Here is a 17083-nt window from a genome sequence, read left to right as displayed (position 1 = left end):
TCACTCCTGTGTGTAAAGGCATGTAAAGGATTTACCATGTTCCCAGGCACATACTCCTCTTACTATTAAGCCTGTGACCTCTTTAAGAGTCTGTAACTTTCAGACTCCCCTAGTACCAAGCCTTGTAAGATCAGAAGAGTCCTGGAAACCATCTCAGGCCATCCCCACTTACTCCCTTCCCGACCGAGTGCCACACCCAACATCCTCACCAGCAGTTCCATGAGCTGCTTCTCTGTCCATCAGTCTCTTCCTTCTAGGCCTGGTATTACTTTCAGGGTATCCCCAATACAGCTTACAGATGTGTGATTCCATTTGAGAACTTAGGAAGAATTTTACTCTCAGGGAGATACATGGTGTTGAGGGCATAGGGAAAATCCCTACAACCTGTGTAATCAACTCAGTGATGTGAAGGGTATCATAACTTGATCATTGTGTCCATGGGAAAATTCATTGCAAATCCAGCACAGAAACTTTCCTGGACTCAACAAACTTGGAAACCTTGACACAGTGCTGAGATCTGGAGATACAAAAATGAAAGGGAGGCATGTGAATCTACAATGATCTCAATAAAGTAACTGCAATTTTATATAATAAAAAAATGGAAAGGGAGACAATAACAAAATATGTGTTTTGTGACATACTACGGGGGTATGAATGGAAGAGCCTGTCTGTCCAGGAATGGTGAGGTGAGGGAAAAGGAAACACATTCAAATGCCTTTTTCTTACCAGTTTCCAAGCACTCTTCTGGATGCTTCAAATCAGATTTTCTGGACCTTGACATGAATAACATTTGGGGCCAGATAATTCTTTGTTGTGGGGGCTGCCCTATACATTGTAGGATGCCTAGCAGCATCCCTGGATCCCTGTCTCTACCCATTAGAAGGCAGTTGCATCCCCCACCCAGTTGTGATAACCAGAAGTATCACTGCGAAATGTCCCCCCGGGGCCAAAATCACCCCAGTTGATAATCACAGCTTTGTATGCACTACATAGCAATGATTATAATTAGCAGTTGAGTGCCTATCACGGGCCAGGCTCTATGCCAGCCACTTGCACATATGATCTCTGATACCAGCAGCAACCACCCAAAGAGGGCTGTAGGACCACTTACAATGAGGAAACATAAGGTCGCCCGGCTAGGACTGAAACCCAGCTCTGTATCAACCCAAATATTATTCTTTCTACTACACAGCTCTGCTTCCCATGGAAGTCAAGGAAAGCTAGAGAAAAAAAATTTTTTTGACTGAGACTTGATAGATTAGTAGGCAGCAAGCAGATAGGCTGGGAAAGGGCATTCCAAGGTAGACAAATAGTATTGCAAAGGCACAGTATGAAGGAGGGTTGCACGTTTGTTTAATCTTATTTCATGTATTTTTGTTGTTTTACCCTAATGAAATTTTGAGCCCTTTCACATCTTCGGTTGAGTTTAGTGCAGTGATTGATGAGCAAATAAAGGCCTCTGTTGTTTATGTGCCCATCCTAAGAAGGGCTGGGACCCCACAATCTGTATCACTACATTTTACTGTTCACGTCTCCCTACCTGCAGTCTCCTCTTCCCTCTCCCCAGCTATGCTCTTGGGTATTTTTAAGGGTGGGGAAAGGGCAAATACACTGAAACAAGCCTGGGGCTCAGAGTGGCTCTAATGATAGTATCATTTGCTAAAAGCCAAAGACCCAACATGAATGCCTTCCTTTCAATGAGGTCAATGTTAGACCTTGGAAAAGGGTTAGTTACATCCCTGGTGGCTGAGGTGAATTAAGGCATCAGGCCAAGAAAAGAGGATCCAGCAAGCAACTGGCCCTCCAGACTTTTTTTTAAAAGAGTTCTTACCAAAGAAAGGAGATGACACTTCCATAGGAATCAAGAACCTTTTATGGTTAGAATATACAGACAAAAAGCTAGGAGTAGATGCTAAGGCACCAGAACCAGATCTCTTCTCATGATAAGGTAACTCCCTTGCCTCCCCAACGGCAGCTAGACTCGGCCTCTGCACAACATGGGAGTTGTGACAGTCACACCTCCTAGGTAAGGACCAAACAAGGTAAGAGGTCCCGGTGCTCAGCTCACAAGCCCTGTGAGAACATGAAAAGCGCATCGATTAGATCCAGAGCTTGGGGCAGCCATCCCCATCCCATCCCATCCCATTCCAAGGGGGCATATCCTGGATCTTCCAAGCAGACAACACAAGTGTTTCTTTCATCTGCGACTCAAGGCTTGAAATCCCATATCCACCCCCTGCGCCCACATACCCCTCCTCCAGGCAAAGAACCCCGGTGTGGTGGAGCAGGTACTCACCCAAATAATCGTCCATCAGGGAGCCGATAGCAAACTGCAGAAGGAAAGATAAAAAGGAAATGAAGCCAAAAAGAGCCCTGAACTATCCTCTAACCCTCGGCCCCAAGCCTTCTGCCCACCCATCTCTTCTTCCTGGCCAAAGTACAAAGTACAAAGTCCCCAGGAACTCTGGGTAGTTAAGAAATCAATGGCTCTGCCTGCTATAGGCAGGGAGGCAGAGAAGGGACTCACAATGTCATTCTTGTCCACACGGGTCCCCACAATCTTCAAGCGGATCTCATCATCCTGCTGAATCACAATGTCCTTGGGGAAGAGGAACAGTACACTCAGACATTCCCAGGCCAGTACTCTCCCTTGGAGTGGCTCCGCCCCCTGTCCCTCTCACTGACTTCCTCCAATCCACTCACCTCATCCATTGTCTTGTAACATGGCGGGTTGGAGTTAGGATCAAACTCCATCTCTGATGGGATGGACTGAAAGGAAGGTGAGACTGCGTCAGGACTTTAAATGGGTGCTTCATCAGACGGTCATGACTCTGTGTCTCCCCTTTAACCCACCCAGGGTGCCTAGGCTTACATGTCGAGAGATGAAGCAGGACATGGGCCCAATCTCTGTGAAGAGTCCAACCTAGAAGGGAAATGAGTGACTTGCTTTTCCTTTTGTCCCCCAAAGTCTTCTAAGCTTCCCATCTTTATCTGATTCCTAATAATATCCTTCATGTTTTGAAACCACTCTGAAATTTGGCACTTGTTTTCATTCTCTTTTTTTTTTCATGCTTTCAGGTTTTTTGTCTGTTTTGTTTTGTTTTGTTTTTCCACTGAAGTATAGTTGATTTATAATGTGTTAGTTTCTGGTGTACAGCAGAGTGATTCAGTTACACATTTGTATATTCTTTTTCATATTCTTTTATCTTATAGGCTATTACAAGATACTGAATATAGTTCCCTATGCTCAACAGTAGGACCTTGTTTAGGAAGCTTTCATTTTAAGTTAAGGAAATGTAGTGGTAAACAGCTGAGGCCTAGAACTTGTCAGTCTGGGATCTGAACACTTGTTGGCCACATGACCTTGACCAGTAGACTTAACTTCTCCAAACTTCAGCTTGGACATCAAAGCACAGGGATAAAAGCACTCACCTGACACAGTCATTGTGAGGCTTTGCACATTACCTGGCCCACAGGAACTACTCAATCAATGGAGGCTCCTATTGTTTTGACCATTAATATTGACTTACATGCCCCTGAGGGACACAGGGCAAGATTACTATACCATTTGACAGGTGAAACTTGAAACAGAAAGAAGTGATCTGGCCAAACACACAGAGTTAGTGAGTAGAGTTGGGACACATCCCAGATCTTCTAAGGGACCTTCCCACTACCTCCCCTGTGGATGGTCTTACCTTGTTGACCTGAGTGACAACGGCATCCACGACCTCCCCTTTAAAGGGCCGGAAAACAATGGCCTTGTACTTAACTGGATAAAGGACAAAGCCTCGGCCAGGCTGGATCACACCAGCACCAATATTGTCGATGGTGGTGACAGCAATCACAAAGCCATATCTGCAAGGAGGAAAAGAGAAAGGCACTGTGTGTAGACGAGCCTCTAAAATCACCTGCAGCCAGAGTCACTGAGCCTGGGGGTTAAGGAGCAGCACAAAGGGGAAGGAAATGGCACCCCTACCCCCAGAGAGCTTAATGACCCAGAAGGAAGACAGGACAATGATCAGCATCTATAACACTAAACACTGCCTCATGATTTCACAATAAATGTCCAAAAGGCCTGTAGTCCTTTAGCCAAGAGATCTTGATCCTGGAGATGCCTCAGAATCACCTGGGAGGAATTTAAAATGCAGATTCCCACACCTGTCCCCAGAGATTCTTGACTCTGCAGGGATGAGATGAGGCTCAGGAATCTGTATGTTCAAAGAACTAAGTACTTCATAGCTCTGGGCTCATCTCTGCTCACTTACAACACTGTGTGAGAGGTCCCTTTGTGCAGAGCCCAGAGATGGTCAAGCCCCAGTCCTCGTCCCTCCTCCAACTCTCAACCTGCTTTTTCCTGGTCACTCATTCACTCAACAAACTTACTGAGGGCCAAGAAGTGCCATGCCAGGTCCCTGGGCATGGGGAACAGAGAAAAACAGCTGAATCAGAGAGAGTGTGAGCTTCGCAAGAGCTGGCTTCATTCTTTTTCACTTTTTCCCAGGGCCCAACACAGAGCCTGGCACACAACAAGAGCTTTAAAAATGTCTGCGGAGTAAACGAATGACCAAACTTAGCTAAGGGAAAGAGGTCCTGCTATCCAGCTTTGCGGAGGGCGTCGTGGGAACCCAAAGCAGGATGCAGCTGACTGCCTGGGGCACCTGGGAGGGCGAGAGGGTTCCCCAGGGTAGTTGGCAGAACCTTGCAAAATGTGCAGGAGTTGGGGAGGGGATGTAGGCCCACGGCGCGATGTACGCACCGATCAGGCGGCACGGAGGGCGCGACACTCACTTGCCAGTGCAGGTCCCCTCCACCTCGGTGAAGAGCTTTTGCTTCACCGTGTTGAGCAGGTTGGGGCCGAAGTAGCGCGGGTGCAGGAGGATCTCGTGCTCCAAGGAGATCTGCAGGGAAAGTGGGATGGAGACGAGGCACAGTGCGGCAGGGATATGAGGCAAGAAGCCGCCCCTAGTCCCGGAGCCCCGCTTCGCTCCTCCTCACGACCCTGCCATCGCCGCCACCCCGTGCCCTGCTCACGTGGTAAAACATCTTCCCCGAAGAGGCTGAGCACCAGCCGAGCCCACGCCAGGGACCGCTACCGAGCCGCCAGGACCGCCGGAAGTACAGCAACCTCCCGAAGCCGGCTTCCGGGCCTGTGGCAGAGAGGTGGGCGGGACTCGCCTCCTGCTCGGACCTGATTGGGCCTCTCTGTGATGGGCGGGGAATCCGTAAAGCTCCGCCCCTCCGTCCAGTGCACCAGCAGCTAAAGAGCCTGCCTGTCACAAATTAACTGTTCCTGGCCTAGAGTAGATGCTCAATAAATACTTTTAAATTGAGTTAATTAATTAATGAAAGATGGCAGAGTCCACTTATTCAACAAATAGTTAAAGGCTGCTTTCACATGGTAAGCTTAGTAAATAGCCGTTCTTATCTCATTTAATCCATACAGCAATCCCACCAGGTGGGCTTTATTATTATTATTATTCCCATTTACAAATAAGACCCCAGGCTCAGAGGGTTGAGGTCACTCAGAGTCACTCGGGGTCACTCAGGGTCCGGATTCTGACTCCAAGACTTTTGTAAATTCAGGCATTCACTACCGATTGCTGGTAGTCTGGAGATGAAGCTGCCTATCAGAGCCCAGAAGGCAGCGCCTCCTCCCGGTGTGAAGAAAACCTCACGTCACTCCACTCCTCCCTTCCACTCACCTCCCCCCACACTACCTTAGGCAGTCAGCTAGATTTCCGCAGAGAAAGAGGGGCACTGTCCATGTGGCAAGAAACCATACATCTGGTGGAGACAGGAGTCCTAGGGGCAGGTGAAGGAAGGCTACAGAAGGCGGGAATCTCTGCATCCGAATGTAACCTTTTGCCCAATTGTGCTCTTATTATAATAAAATTAACCTTGCAAATAAGTACTCATCATGCACTAATGCTAGCACACTTCCAATCAAGACCAAATAAGGACAAAAATCCTTCCTTCCTTCCGGAAGGTGGAGCTGGGAGGAAAATCTGGAAATATGCCAAACACCTCCCTCCTCAATGAATATTCCGCCCAATTATTTTCACACCTAGTATAACCAACTTGCCGAAGGACCTCGGGGCAGCTACTCACCTGACCCTGCCTGCTGTCCCTTCTAAGAGAGTACTATTGGTTAGTAAATCCTCACTTTGCTTTCTTGGTCTCCGTGTCTGGTCTCTAAATTGTCTCTGTGAGAAAACAAGAACCTACTCTCAGGTAACACCCCCATGAGACCTCCAGAACTGTCGAGCCCTGTCTGTTCCTTCACCTCTGCCCACACTTCTGTAGATAGTCCTTTAATCAAGCTCACCTCAAGTTAACCAGAATGAGCATGCAGTCTGTGCCCTGCCTGATAAAAGGGCCATTCAGAGAAGCACAAACATCATGAGATGCAGGCCTATGACAAAGGCTCAGCAGGAGAAGTTATGTGTCCTTGAACCAACTCCCTGTTGCCTGAGTAAGTTTTTGTATGTATGTAAGTAGAAGAGTCTGACCTACTCACTCTCCTGCAAGAACAGAGACCACTTGCTTTCTTAGAGCTATCACACACCCGTTCTCATTCATGCCTCATCTTTGCTAGAATGGTTGAGGCCACCAGTCAGATGCTCAAACTTCATGGAGATGCTCAGACTTCATGGGGATACCCTCCACCGTGACCAAGCAAGGAAGCAGATGGGTGGGTCTCAACAGCCTGGACTCCCTCCTCTCTTCTCTTCCAGGCCAGCTTCCCCACAAGAGCAAACTTACCTGCCGACAGTGGAGTATGTTGGAGCCCCCTACAAAAGCCAATCATTAATATTTCAGGAATTTTGCAAGACAGTAGTTAAACACAGTCATTTTTTTAAAAATTAATGAACTTACAATTAAATGAATTATACTAAAAAACAAAGGCAGAGGAGTAGATAAAACAAGGTTGGCAATATATTGATAATTGTTGAAGCCAGGTGATGGATAATGGTAGTTTCTTATACTTTTCCTTCTACTTTTGCATGTTTGAAATTGTTTATAATAATAAAGTTAGAAAAAAAAACAAAGGTAACTATGATACTGTGATTTATAATAAAAAATAAGGTGGGGAGGAGGGTATAGTTCAGTGGTAGAGCACGTGCTTAGCATGCACGAGGTCCTGGGTTCAATCCCCAGTACCTCCATCTCTATAAATAAATAAATAAAAATCTACTCCCCCCTCCTGCAAAATAAATAAATAATCTTTTTTAAGTTTATGTTTTGTCTTCTTCCCTATTCCTGGCACAGAGGTGACTTTTGGAAAGCATCTAAAGCAGGAGAAATGACCAACTGATTGAAGTGTTGGAACTTCCAGTCTCAGCTCCCTGACTTGACTAATGAATGAATCAACCATGCCTGTGTAGTGAAGTCTCCAGAAAACCCCAAAAGGATGACATTCAGAGAGCTTCAAGGTTGAAGCCCTGGAGAACTGGGGAGAGCAGTGAGCTCAGATAGAGCTTGGAAGCATCCATGCCCTTTCCCCATCCCTTACTCTGAGCATCTTTTCTATCTGGCTGTTCCTGAGTTAGATACTTTTATAATAAAGTGGTAATCTAGTAAGTGAAGTTTCTTTGAGTTCTGTGAGCCACTCTAGCAGATTAATGGCACCTAAGGAGGGGTCTTTGGAACCTTCAACCTATAGCCAGTGAGTCAGAAGCACAGGTGACAATCGGGACTTGCAATTGCCATCTGAAATGGAGGGCAGTCTTGTAGGACTGATCACTTTACCTGTGGCATCTGATGCTATCAATGTCGATGGTTTCAGAATTGGGTTAAATTGTAGGCCACTCAGCTGGTGTTTGAGAATTGCTTGGGTGTGTTGGGGGGTGGAAACATACATTGTAATTAGAGTCAGAATCATTATTAATCAATACTAAAAACTCGTCACTTCCTATTTTAACACAGTTTACGCTTATGAATGTTCTTATGGTTATTTACACTTGTTGTTTCTGTGTGGTGTAAATGTTGCATAATGGTATGTGTAGGGGTAAGAGTTCCAGTTGCTCAGATATCCTCACCAGCACTTGGCATTTTCAGCAGGGTTTGTTTAGCTATTCTAATTACTCTAGTAGTATCTCTTACGCTTTTAATTTTTGTTTCCCTAATGACTAAGGATGTTGACCATCTTTTCATGCATTTATTTGCTCAGAGTAATCTTTTCAAAACTCAAGTCAAATCATGTCACTCCCCTACTTAGAACCCAATGGCTTCCCAGGGCACTGGAATAAAAACATCACTCTAACCTACCAGGCAGGGGCCAGATCCAACCAACTCTATTTTCTGCCTCTCTTTCTCTTGTTTTCTCCACTCCAGCCACATTGGCCTCCTCTCCCACCTCAGGACCAATGTACTTGTTATTTCCTCTGCCCATAATGCACTTGGCTCTGATTTTCACCTGGTTCAGGGGCGGGAGGGGAAGCTCCTTCTCACTTTTCAGGTATAAGCTCAATATCACTACCTCCGAGAGGCCTTCCATGACTGCTCTGGCTCAAGTAGCCACACCCCAATCATTCTTTTATTGCATTGCTTTGTTCTATTTTCTTTAAAGAACTTACCCCTATTTGGCATCATCTTACCAAGTTATATATGTGCAAATTGCTTGTTTCCCCTCAAGAAGGGCAGGGATTCTTGTCTGTTGCGTTCCTCTGTATCTCCAAAGCCTAGAACAGAGCCTGGCACACATGGGTGTTCAGGATCTATTTGCATCAGTGAGTGAATCTCTAGCACCTAACACTGTGCTTGACAAATAAAGGAGTTTAACAGGTATGGGTGGATTGAACCTCATTCTCATAATTAATCTACTATTATCTCTTCAAGCTCCCCTGGGATACATTGGCCCTGATACATTCTCCCCAAGCCCTGATCTCTTCTAAAGCTTCAGAACCAGAGACGAGCTAGAATACAAAGAAAATAGCAATGGAGAACAAGCAGCTGTATTGAGATTTGGAGTACAAAGAAAATCTGTTGGAGGATTGTTTCCTCTATCTTTTGCTGCTCAATAAACCACCCCAAAACACAGTGGCTTGAAACAACCACAGTTATTTACTTAGCTCACAAATCTATAATTTGAGCAGGACTCAGTGGGGCAGGCTTACAGCTGCTCCTACCCCAGCTGCGGCAGTTCAACTGGGGACTGGAGGACCCACTTCCAAGATGGATCAATCACCTGGCCGGCAAACTGAAGCTGGCTGTTAGCTGGAAGGCTGGTTGTTGCTGTGGCTGAAACACTTACACATGCCCTCTTCTGTGACCCCGCGTCTTCACAGTGTAGTGGCTAGGTTCTAAGAGCAAGCGTCCCAAGAAGGCCAGGCAGAAGCTCTATACCTTTTTATGACTTAGCCTCGGATGTCACACAGCATCACATCTCTCAGGATCACAATCCCTTCCAGACTCAAAGTGAGAGATCTTACCCGATGTAAGGAGCATCAGTGTCATATTGTAAAGTGAGCAGGTGGGAGGGAAGGTCTTGTTAAGGCCACCTTGGAGAATACAATCTGCTGCAAGAACAGAGTCTTGCCAATCTAGAGAGCAGAGAGGAGCCCTTGTAATGATGTCTGTCACCTTCTCCCAATGATTCATACAATTCATACACAAGCAGCAGGTCCAGCCCCTGAAGGGCAATCTCTCAGCAAGGATTGTCCATCCCAGCTGCCCCTCTCCCTGGGTCTAGACTCCTGCTTCTCTGCCATCAGTTCTTCCAACAGCCAGGATAATTCTGCCCCCAAACAAGTCTGAACCTTCTAGCCATGGATACTGCGACAACCCTAAGAACACTGTAGGAAGATAGATCTACAACATAGTTAGGTGTGTGGCTTTGAAGATAGACCTAGATTCAATCTCAGCTCTGCCTTTTATTGGGTGACCTTGGCCAAGTTACTTAACCAAGTCTCAGAAGAACCTCAGTCTCTTCTGTCTAATGGGGATAGGAAAGGCTATTATGGAATTAGAGACAGTATGTTTAGCACATTGCTAGCACCTAACAAATACTAAATAAATACTAAATGTTATGTTGGTTTTCTTTTTAATATATTTATTTTTATTTTAAACTCTTTTTTGGGAGTATTTAGGTTTATTTATTAATTAATTTATTTAAAAAATTTAATGGAGGTACTAGGGATTTGAACCCAGGACCCTGTGCTTGCTCAGCATGCTCTCTGCCACTGAAATGTACCCTCCCCTCAATTTTTATTTTACTTTTTGTTTTACTTTGCTTTTTTAATTTTATTTATGTATGTAGGTATTTTTCTAACTTGTACTAATACACAGACACTTAGAAGCAAAGCGTCTCAACCTTTTCCCTTGGGGGAGTTACTGCAATAAGTAGGAAATTTCTTCTGTTTTGACTTTAAATTTTACATACATTTTTTTCATGTGTCATAGTCTGTCTATGCCAGTTTACTACCCCTAATCCCCAAATAAAAACTTTTATCCAAAAAAAAATCTGACTGAATGATACTCTAGAGAGATGTTTCTTGGTATCCTGTAACTCTGTGTACCCCAGGGTAGGGGTCTGTATACTCCAGTTTTGAGAAAGGCAACAAGTTGTGCCCTGTTACTGGTGCTCCTGGGGGTGAGAGAGGCTGAAATATAGCACACACTAAGTTTATTAAGCCATGGTGGCCACTACTGTGTTTTGACCAAAGGGAACCCCGTTTTCAAATTTGTACAGAGGTTAAAAGAACTGTAATTTTAAAAACTTATGTCACAACATTGTAAACTGACTATACTTCAATAAAAATATTTATTAAAAAAATCTATGAAAGGGTAGAGCTTAAGTTAAAGGACATGCTTAGCTTGCACAAGTCCTAGATTCAATCTTCAGTACCTCCATTAAAATAAATAAATAAATCTAATCACCCCCCAATAAATAAATAATCCAGATCCAGTATATACTGGACGTGCCAAGCACACAGTCTTTGTACCCAAATCCAGATTCATCTTCATTCTGATCTCTTCTGAACCTGTAGAAACACGATTGCGTAAGCTCCCCAAAGTGCCTGTGCTCCTGGCTGTTTAGCAGCTCCCGCAGCCCTCTCGGCTACAAGGATTTTCCCTCCAGTCCCCTGGCTTTAAACACCACCTACATGCTGATGACACTCCCAATGCCCAACTCCAGCCCAACGTTTCCCCTGATCTTCAGGTTCACAAGTCGACCTAGATGAGGGGAAGCTCTACTTAAAGGGCCAAAACTGGACTCTCGATTTTCCTCCCCAATTGTCCCCATCTCAGAATATGGCTGTCACCCACACCATTGCTCATGCAAAACTTTTGGCCATTCTCCTTGACTCCTTTTTTCTCTTGTCCCCCATCTCCTATCCTAATTTTAGCAAATTCTTGGGACCCAGCACTTCTCTCCAGCTTCATCACCACTACCCTTGTCTAGTGATCATCCTCTCTTGCAGGACCATTTCCACAGCTTTCTTCCTGCTCCCATTCTGACCCGCTATGCTCCTTTCTCCACAGAGTAGCCAGGATCAGCCTTTAAAAACAAGAATGTTATCAGAACCCTCCCCAACTGAAAACCCACCAATGGCTTCTCATCACATTCAGAATAAAATACAAACTCCTCACCCTGGCCAGTGAAATTCCATGCCTATCTACCTGTGTGAGGCCAGATTTTAATCTCCATATAATCAAAACAATTATCTCATCATAGCTTGAAAATAGAAGCAGATGTGAGAATCCAGCTTCTATTGAGCTAGACATCAAGGAAATTTGGAAAAATGTAAAACAATGACACTATTTTACTACATATTTTTTGATTTAGGGAAATATAGTTATTTTTCCTAAAAAATGAAAATGTTATGTTGGTTTTAATTGCTACACAATAAATATTGTATGGCTTGGAAGAGTATCTTGAAAAGGTGGGATCTCAAGCTGAGGCCAGTGTGGCCTGCATGTCTCTAGTACAAGGACGGAAGGTAGATGAAGTGTTCCCAATTCTGGTTAGATCTGATTGGAGGGCTTGGCTGCAGACCAAACTGCAGATACGAAGTGTGGTGAGTGAAGGAGTGAATAGCGGGTGAAGGGCACTGATTTACTCCTCTAATAACCCTGTCAACACATTGCCCCGCTGAGAGAAGAGACAGGTATCACTGATACCCAATTTACAGCCCTTTACTCTGGTAGTCTAGGGACTCTGGAAGATTTCTTTGGAAACAGCCATGCTGTTTATTCTCCCACCTTGGGACATTTTAGGGCCTTGAGCCCACTCCTTCCTTTCCTATCAGCACTTGCCAGCTTCACTCCAGACAGAGGACACTCTAATCTCTTCATTGTTAAGTTGGCTACACAGTTCAGGCTAGGGACTCTATGACGGCATTCGCGCAGGTGCTAGTCCTCCGACACCACCATTGATGAGCCCTGAACCATCACACTGGAGGGAGTGAAGCAGTAGGGTATCTTGGAGTTTTTGAGGGAGGAAGGGACCTACAAGCGACACCTACAGTTCAGAAAGGTGTAGCCTACGGTTCCGCAGAGCCGGTTCTAAGATCCGGGCCTCCTCAGTACCACATCAGTTTGTTGGCTCTCCTTTTTCCGGTTACCCTGCAGCGGGGATGATGTGTGGTCGGCAAAGCACGAGGCTCTACGAGGGGGCTGGCCTCGCGCCGCACCCCAGGCGCTTCACACTCCACTCTTTACAGCCGGTTCCCCGCCCTCCTACCGCCTCAGGTAGACGGAAAAGCTCGGCCAATACAGAAGGCTCTGAAGCAAAGAAGGCGGGACCAGAAGGAAAAGTTTAGGACAGGAACGCCAACCAATCGGACGCCTAGCTGCCTGAGCGACAGCAACCAGTACCCATTTAAAGACGCCGCCCTGAGCTGGGGGCTGGCTAGTGTAGAGTGAACCAGTCCGTGACAAGGAAAGGCAAATTTGAGCCAATTAAAACTGAGAAGGTGGGAAGGGGCGGAGCTGGCCCGTTGGTCGCTCGGTGGTAGGTGAGGGATCAGCTTTCTCTGCTACTTCCCACCTTAGAACTTCTTAGCTCCTGGAATGCGAGAGAGGCTCAGGGAGTTCCCGGAGTTGGGCGTAGAGGTATCGGCCAGGAAGGCCTCGGAGCGAGACTTCTAGTTGGAGGGGGCGCCTGGAAGCTACCGGGTGGGCATCGAGGAAGCGGAGGTTACGTAGGGGGCGGGACTTCCGGGGCGGGGCTTTGTTTAATGGGCGGGGCCTGTTGCTAAGGTTAGGCCGAGGGGCGGAGCTAAAAAGTAGACCATTGGTTGTGACCTAGGAGAAAGAAGGGTAGTAACTGAAGCGAGCGTCTTGGGGTCGGTGTCGCCAGAGGCTTTGGGGTGGCAAGTGATAGCTCAGAGCTGACGTTAAGGTTTCTGGGGAGGTTACCTGCCCTAACCCACTGTCCTCTCTTCCCAGGGAGCCACTGGTGGGGACCTTTCTAGGGTCCCTTTCCCTTCGTGGGGTGCTATGGAGTTCCCAGAACACAGCCAGCAACTGCTTCAGAGCCTCCGGGAGCAGCGGTCCCAGGGTTTCCTTTGTGACTGCACGGTGGTGGTGGGTAGCAGCCAGTTCTTGGCCCACCGGGCTGTGCTGGCCTCTTGCAGCCCATTTTTCCAGCTTTTCTACAAAGAGAGGGAACTGGACAAGAGGGATCTGGTGTGTATCCACAACGAGATTGTCACTGCCCCAGCCTTTGGGCTGCTTCTGGACTTTATGTATGCCGGCCAGCTGGTCCTGAGGGGGGATACCCCTGTGGAGGATGTCCTGGCAGCTGCCAGCTACTTGCACATGAATGACATCGTCAAGGTGTGTAAGCGGCGGCTGCAAGCTCGGGCCCTGGCAGAGGCGGACAGTACCAAGAAGGAGGAGGAAGCCAACTCACAGCCCTCTAACTTGGAGTTTTTGTCCAGCACTTCCCGTGGCCCTCAGCCTTCGTTGCCATCTGCGGAGACATCAGGCCACTGGGGCAAAGACGAATGGAAAGGATCAGCTGCTCCCTCACCTACTGTCTGTCCTCCAGATGAGCCACCTGTTCCGGCTGGGGCTGACACTACACAGCCTGGTGTGGAGGTTGACTCACTGCACCTTCGGGCACCTCCTCCACCAGTGGCTGATGTCTCTCTTGCCAGCCCCAGTAGTTCCACAGAGACCAATACTGCAAATTACTTCTCTTCCGGCCTCCCAACCGTTTCAGTGGAGCCACTGGCTCCCCTTGATGTGGCTTCTGAGAGTCTGAGGATGGTGGAACCAAGGGATACTGGAGGACAGTTGCAAGGCTTCTATCCCCCAGCTTCAGCTGCAGCCCCAGATCCATCCCAGGCTCCTGCCCCAGCGGAAGCTGAACTGGTCCAGGTGAAAGTAGAAGCTATTGTGATTTCCGACGAGGAGACTGATGTGTCAGAGGAACAGCCTCGGGGTCCTGAGGGACTGTTCCCACCTGGAGGAGCAATGTATGGTGGACAGCCCCCCCAGCCAGAGGCTTTTGAGGGGCCCAGGGCTGCAGGACTGGAGGAGGTGGGGCCAAGTGACCACTTCCTGCCCCCAGATCCTCACCTACCCTACCATTTGCTGCCAGGTCCAGGGCAGTATCACCGAGGACTGGTGACCTCACCTCTGCCTGCTCCGCCTGCCCTACATGAGCCACTATACCTGCCTTCTGAGTATGAAGCGGCCCCAGGAGGCTTTGGAGTTTTTACTGAGGATGTGCCCACTTGCAAGACATGTGGGAAGACCTTCTCATGCTCTTACACATTACGGCGCCATGCCACCGTGCACACGCGGGAGCGACCCTACGAGTGCCGCTACTGCCTGCGCAGCTACACGCAGTCAGGGGACCTGTACCGCCACATCCGCAAGGCTCACAATGAGGACCTGGCCAAACGCAGCAAACCAGATCCAGAGGCAGGCCCCCTCCTAGGAGCACAGCCCCTCCCTGGCTCGCCGACAGCAGATAGACAGAACAACGGTGGTGGAGGGCCACCCAAAGATTTCGTACTTGGCCCCAAAAACTAACACCTGGGGAGCATGTGCTGATGCTAGACCTGCTCTTGCCATTGTTAGGGGGCAGCACGGAAGGTTGGAAGCATCTCACTTCCCCTGCTGGTGACAAAATGAAGATTGTGCACAGACCGAAGTTTTCTTTTCTTTTCCCAGCCAGGTAGCAGGACTTTATGGGGCATTGCATCTCAGTCACTTCCTCACCAAGGGCACTGGGAATTTTCCTGAGGTGTAATCACTTCTCACTCTGCATTCTGGACCATAAAGCTATCAGTGAAAGTATCTCTTTGAACTGGTGTTGGCTGGTTTCTTCCACAAACCTGCATGCCTCCTGATTCTTTCATAACCTTTCCAGATCTTTTAGGAATCTGACATGTGTACTTGGGGTAGAGATGGGGGTCAGGTCGCTTATGAGGAAAAAAGTGAGATAGGCAGAGGGCAATATGGACTTTACTTAGGAAAAGTATACAAAGTGGGGAAATTTACACAATTACAGTTCATTGTTGTCGTTGAGCTCCTGTGTCCTGGGCTGTATTGGGGACTTCACATACTCATTGAATCTTCAACAACTTTATGAGATCTTACCCCTCTCTCCACCATTTTTTCCCCGTAAACAAGGAAACTTGAGACTGAACAATCAAAGTTAATGTGTTCAAGGTCACAGAGTTAGTTAAGGGGCAAGCCAGAATTTGAACCCTGGCTTGTGATTTCAGACTCCACACATCATATGCAGGTTTAATACATGGTTGAAGATGCTTAACTGTGAAGTAGAAGTTGTTTTCTTTTTTGTCCTTCTGTTTGGCTGTGTTGCCTTCCTTCTTTACTTCTGCTTTCCACCTAGACCCGTGGTTGACTGTTTCAACAATAGATACTGTATTGATGACTGGAAATTTTTGCCTACGTTTTGTAACTATGAATTGAGGTCTCTGCAGGTGACAAATTGGAAGGCAGAAAACATTAAGCTCTGTGGTGGCAGGTTTGGGAGGGGGAGGAGATGGAGGGCCTGTGGAATAGAAATGATAAGTGCTTGGGGAAACTAAAGCAAGAAATTCTAGATGAGGGAATCTTAAGAGTTCATCTAGTCCAGCTTCCTCACTTAAAACATGTGATGACAGCCTAGACAGGTCAAATTACTCATCTGTGGTCTGGCACGTGGCTACTGACAGGAGAGGTAGCAGAGAATTGGGAGTTTAGGGTGTTGAGTGGCATGGGGGTCTAAGAGAACACTCTGCCCCGTTTGTGGTGAAGCGTGGTGCTGCGGATAGACTGGAGGGCTGTCTACAGACCCTCTCCCTTTCAGCACATAAGGAAGAGCGTTTAAAAAAAAAAAACAAAAAAAAGGCAGGAAGGAAAATTTAGAAAGGTGAGAATATGAGTGAATTTTCTGAATTTCTTCTCTATTTGGATGTCACATTCAGCACTGTGAACTCTAACACGCTACTGATTGAGTCATAGGAAGGAGACGAGCTGAGCATCGAAGATTGGGACAAAGAAAGCTCCTCACCTGGGGCATTATGGGAAGCAAAAGTTGATGCTTAACATTTTCATGGCTGAGCGAGTGAATTCTATGCCTTTCATTTTCCTTGTGTGGGAATAACCTTTCATCTTTCAAATGGATGATTTTACTTTTGCAAATACATCACTGCCTTAACTCTTTGGTGAAACAAGGCAAGATGTACATAAATGCAATACGAGCAACTTTTCCAATCCTTCCTAGAATAAATATCAAATCAAACGCCTATAAAAAAAATCAAAATGCCTTTAAGAATCAGTTGCCTTTAAAAGAGTGAATTTTATGGTATTTGAGTTATATATCAATTAAAAAAGACACAGAAGGGAAAAAAATGGTTGCCTTGGAACACTAGTTCCTAAAAGCAAGGCATAATACGTGTACATGTATATAAAATGTATATAGTTTCTCTGGATAGTCTGGGAACACAGTAACCACTGTTAACTGCCTCGGCCAAGTGCAATACCTAACTCTAGAGGATCTGTTACTTGGTGAGATACTCCCAAAGAGCAAGCCTTTGCTTTCAGTTCCCAGCCTGGAATGCATCCTTCATTAGAGGTGGCAGTCAGGAATTTGCAAGATGTTTAAAGCAGCAGCCAA

General features: G+C 46.7%; 2 protein-coding genes and 1 long non-coding RNA gene across 8 annotated transcripts; 1 reads left to right on the top strand and 2 right to left on the bottom strand.

Moving 5' to 3' along the window:
• Positions 1-1855: 1855 nt before the first annotated feature.
• Positions 1856-5147, bottom strand: POLR2G (RNA polymerase II subunit G). The gene is made up of 8 exons (XM_006214839.4): positions 5032-5147; positions 4789-4898; positions 3696-3855; positions 2873-2923; positions 2704-2769; positions 2528-2599; positions 2297-2330; positions 1856-2073 (listed from the first exon to the last, which is right to left on the bottom strand). The coding sequence occupies exons 1-8, from the start codon at positions 5041-5043 to the stop codon at positions 2060-2062; spliced, it is 519 nt and encodes a 172-aa protein (XP_006214901.1). The 5' UTR covers positions 5044-5147; the 3' UTR covers positions 1856-2059.
• Positions 5148-10882: 5735 nt separating this feature from the next.
• On the bottom strand, positions 10883-13134 carry LOC140698798 (uncharacterized). 2 transcript variants are annotated; one of them, XR_012076760.1, is made up of 3 exons: positions 12992-13134; positions 12205-12726; positions 10883-11500 (listed from the first exon to the last, which is right to left on the bottom strand). It is a non-coding gene; the product is annotated as an uncharacterized lncRNA (long non-coding RNA). The 2 variants fall into 2 exon arrangements; XR_012076761.1 differs by having other exon boundaries at positions 12468-12726.
• ZBTB3 (zinc finger and BTB domain containing 3) lies at positions 12610-15255 on the top strand. Of its 5 annotated transcripts, none has more exons than XM_072970136.1 (2): positions 12610-12693; positions 13393-15255. In XM_072970136.1, exon 2 carries the CDS (start codon positions 13444-13446, stop codon positions 14986-14988), a length of 1545 nt encoding a protein of 514 aa, XP_072826237.1. In that variant the 5' UTR covers positions 12610-12693; positions 13393-13443; the 3' UTR covers positions 14989-15255. The 5 variants fall into 5 exon arrangements, with proteins under 5 accessions (XP_072826237.1, XP_015103893.2, XP_006214902.2 ...); XM_015248407.3 differs by lacking the exon at positions 12610-12693 and adding an exon at positions 12715-12959; XM_006214840.4 differs by lacking the exon at positions 12610-12693 and adding an exon at positions 13008-13119.
• The last annotated feature ends 1828 nt before the right edge of the window (positions 15256-17083 follow it).

Source organism: Vicugna pacos, chromosome 10, assembly GCF_048564905.1.
Source record: "Vicugna pacos chromosome 10, VicPac4, whole genome shotgun sequence".
NCBI lineage: Eukaryota > Metazoa > Chordata > Mammalia > Artiodactyla > Camelidae > Vicugna > Vicugna pacos.
Note: the sequence above shows the minus strand (reverse complement) of the source record. Positions and strands in the feature narration are given on the sequence as shown.

Bases quoted from the DNA above. Each gene is read 5' to 3' on its own strand.
- ZBTB3 (XM_072970136.1), top strand. From the start codon at position 13,444: ATGGAGTTCCCAGAACACAGCCAGCAACTGCTTCAGAGCCTCCGGGAG.
- POLR2G (XM_006214839.4), bottom strand. The intron at 3,856-4,788 runs GTGAGTGTCGCG...TCCTCCTTGCAG, and splicing joins GAGGGGACCTGCACTGGCAA to ATATGGCTTTGTGATTGCTG. The intron at 2,770-2,872 runs GTAAGCCTAGGC...CCTTCCTTTCAG, and splicing joins CCTGCTTCATCTCTCGACAT to TCCATCCCATCAGAGATGGA.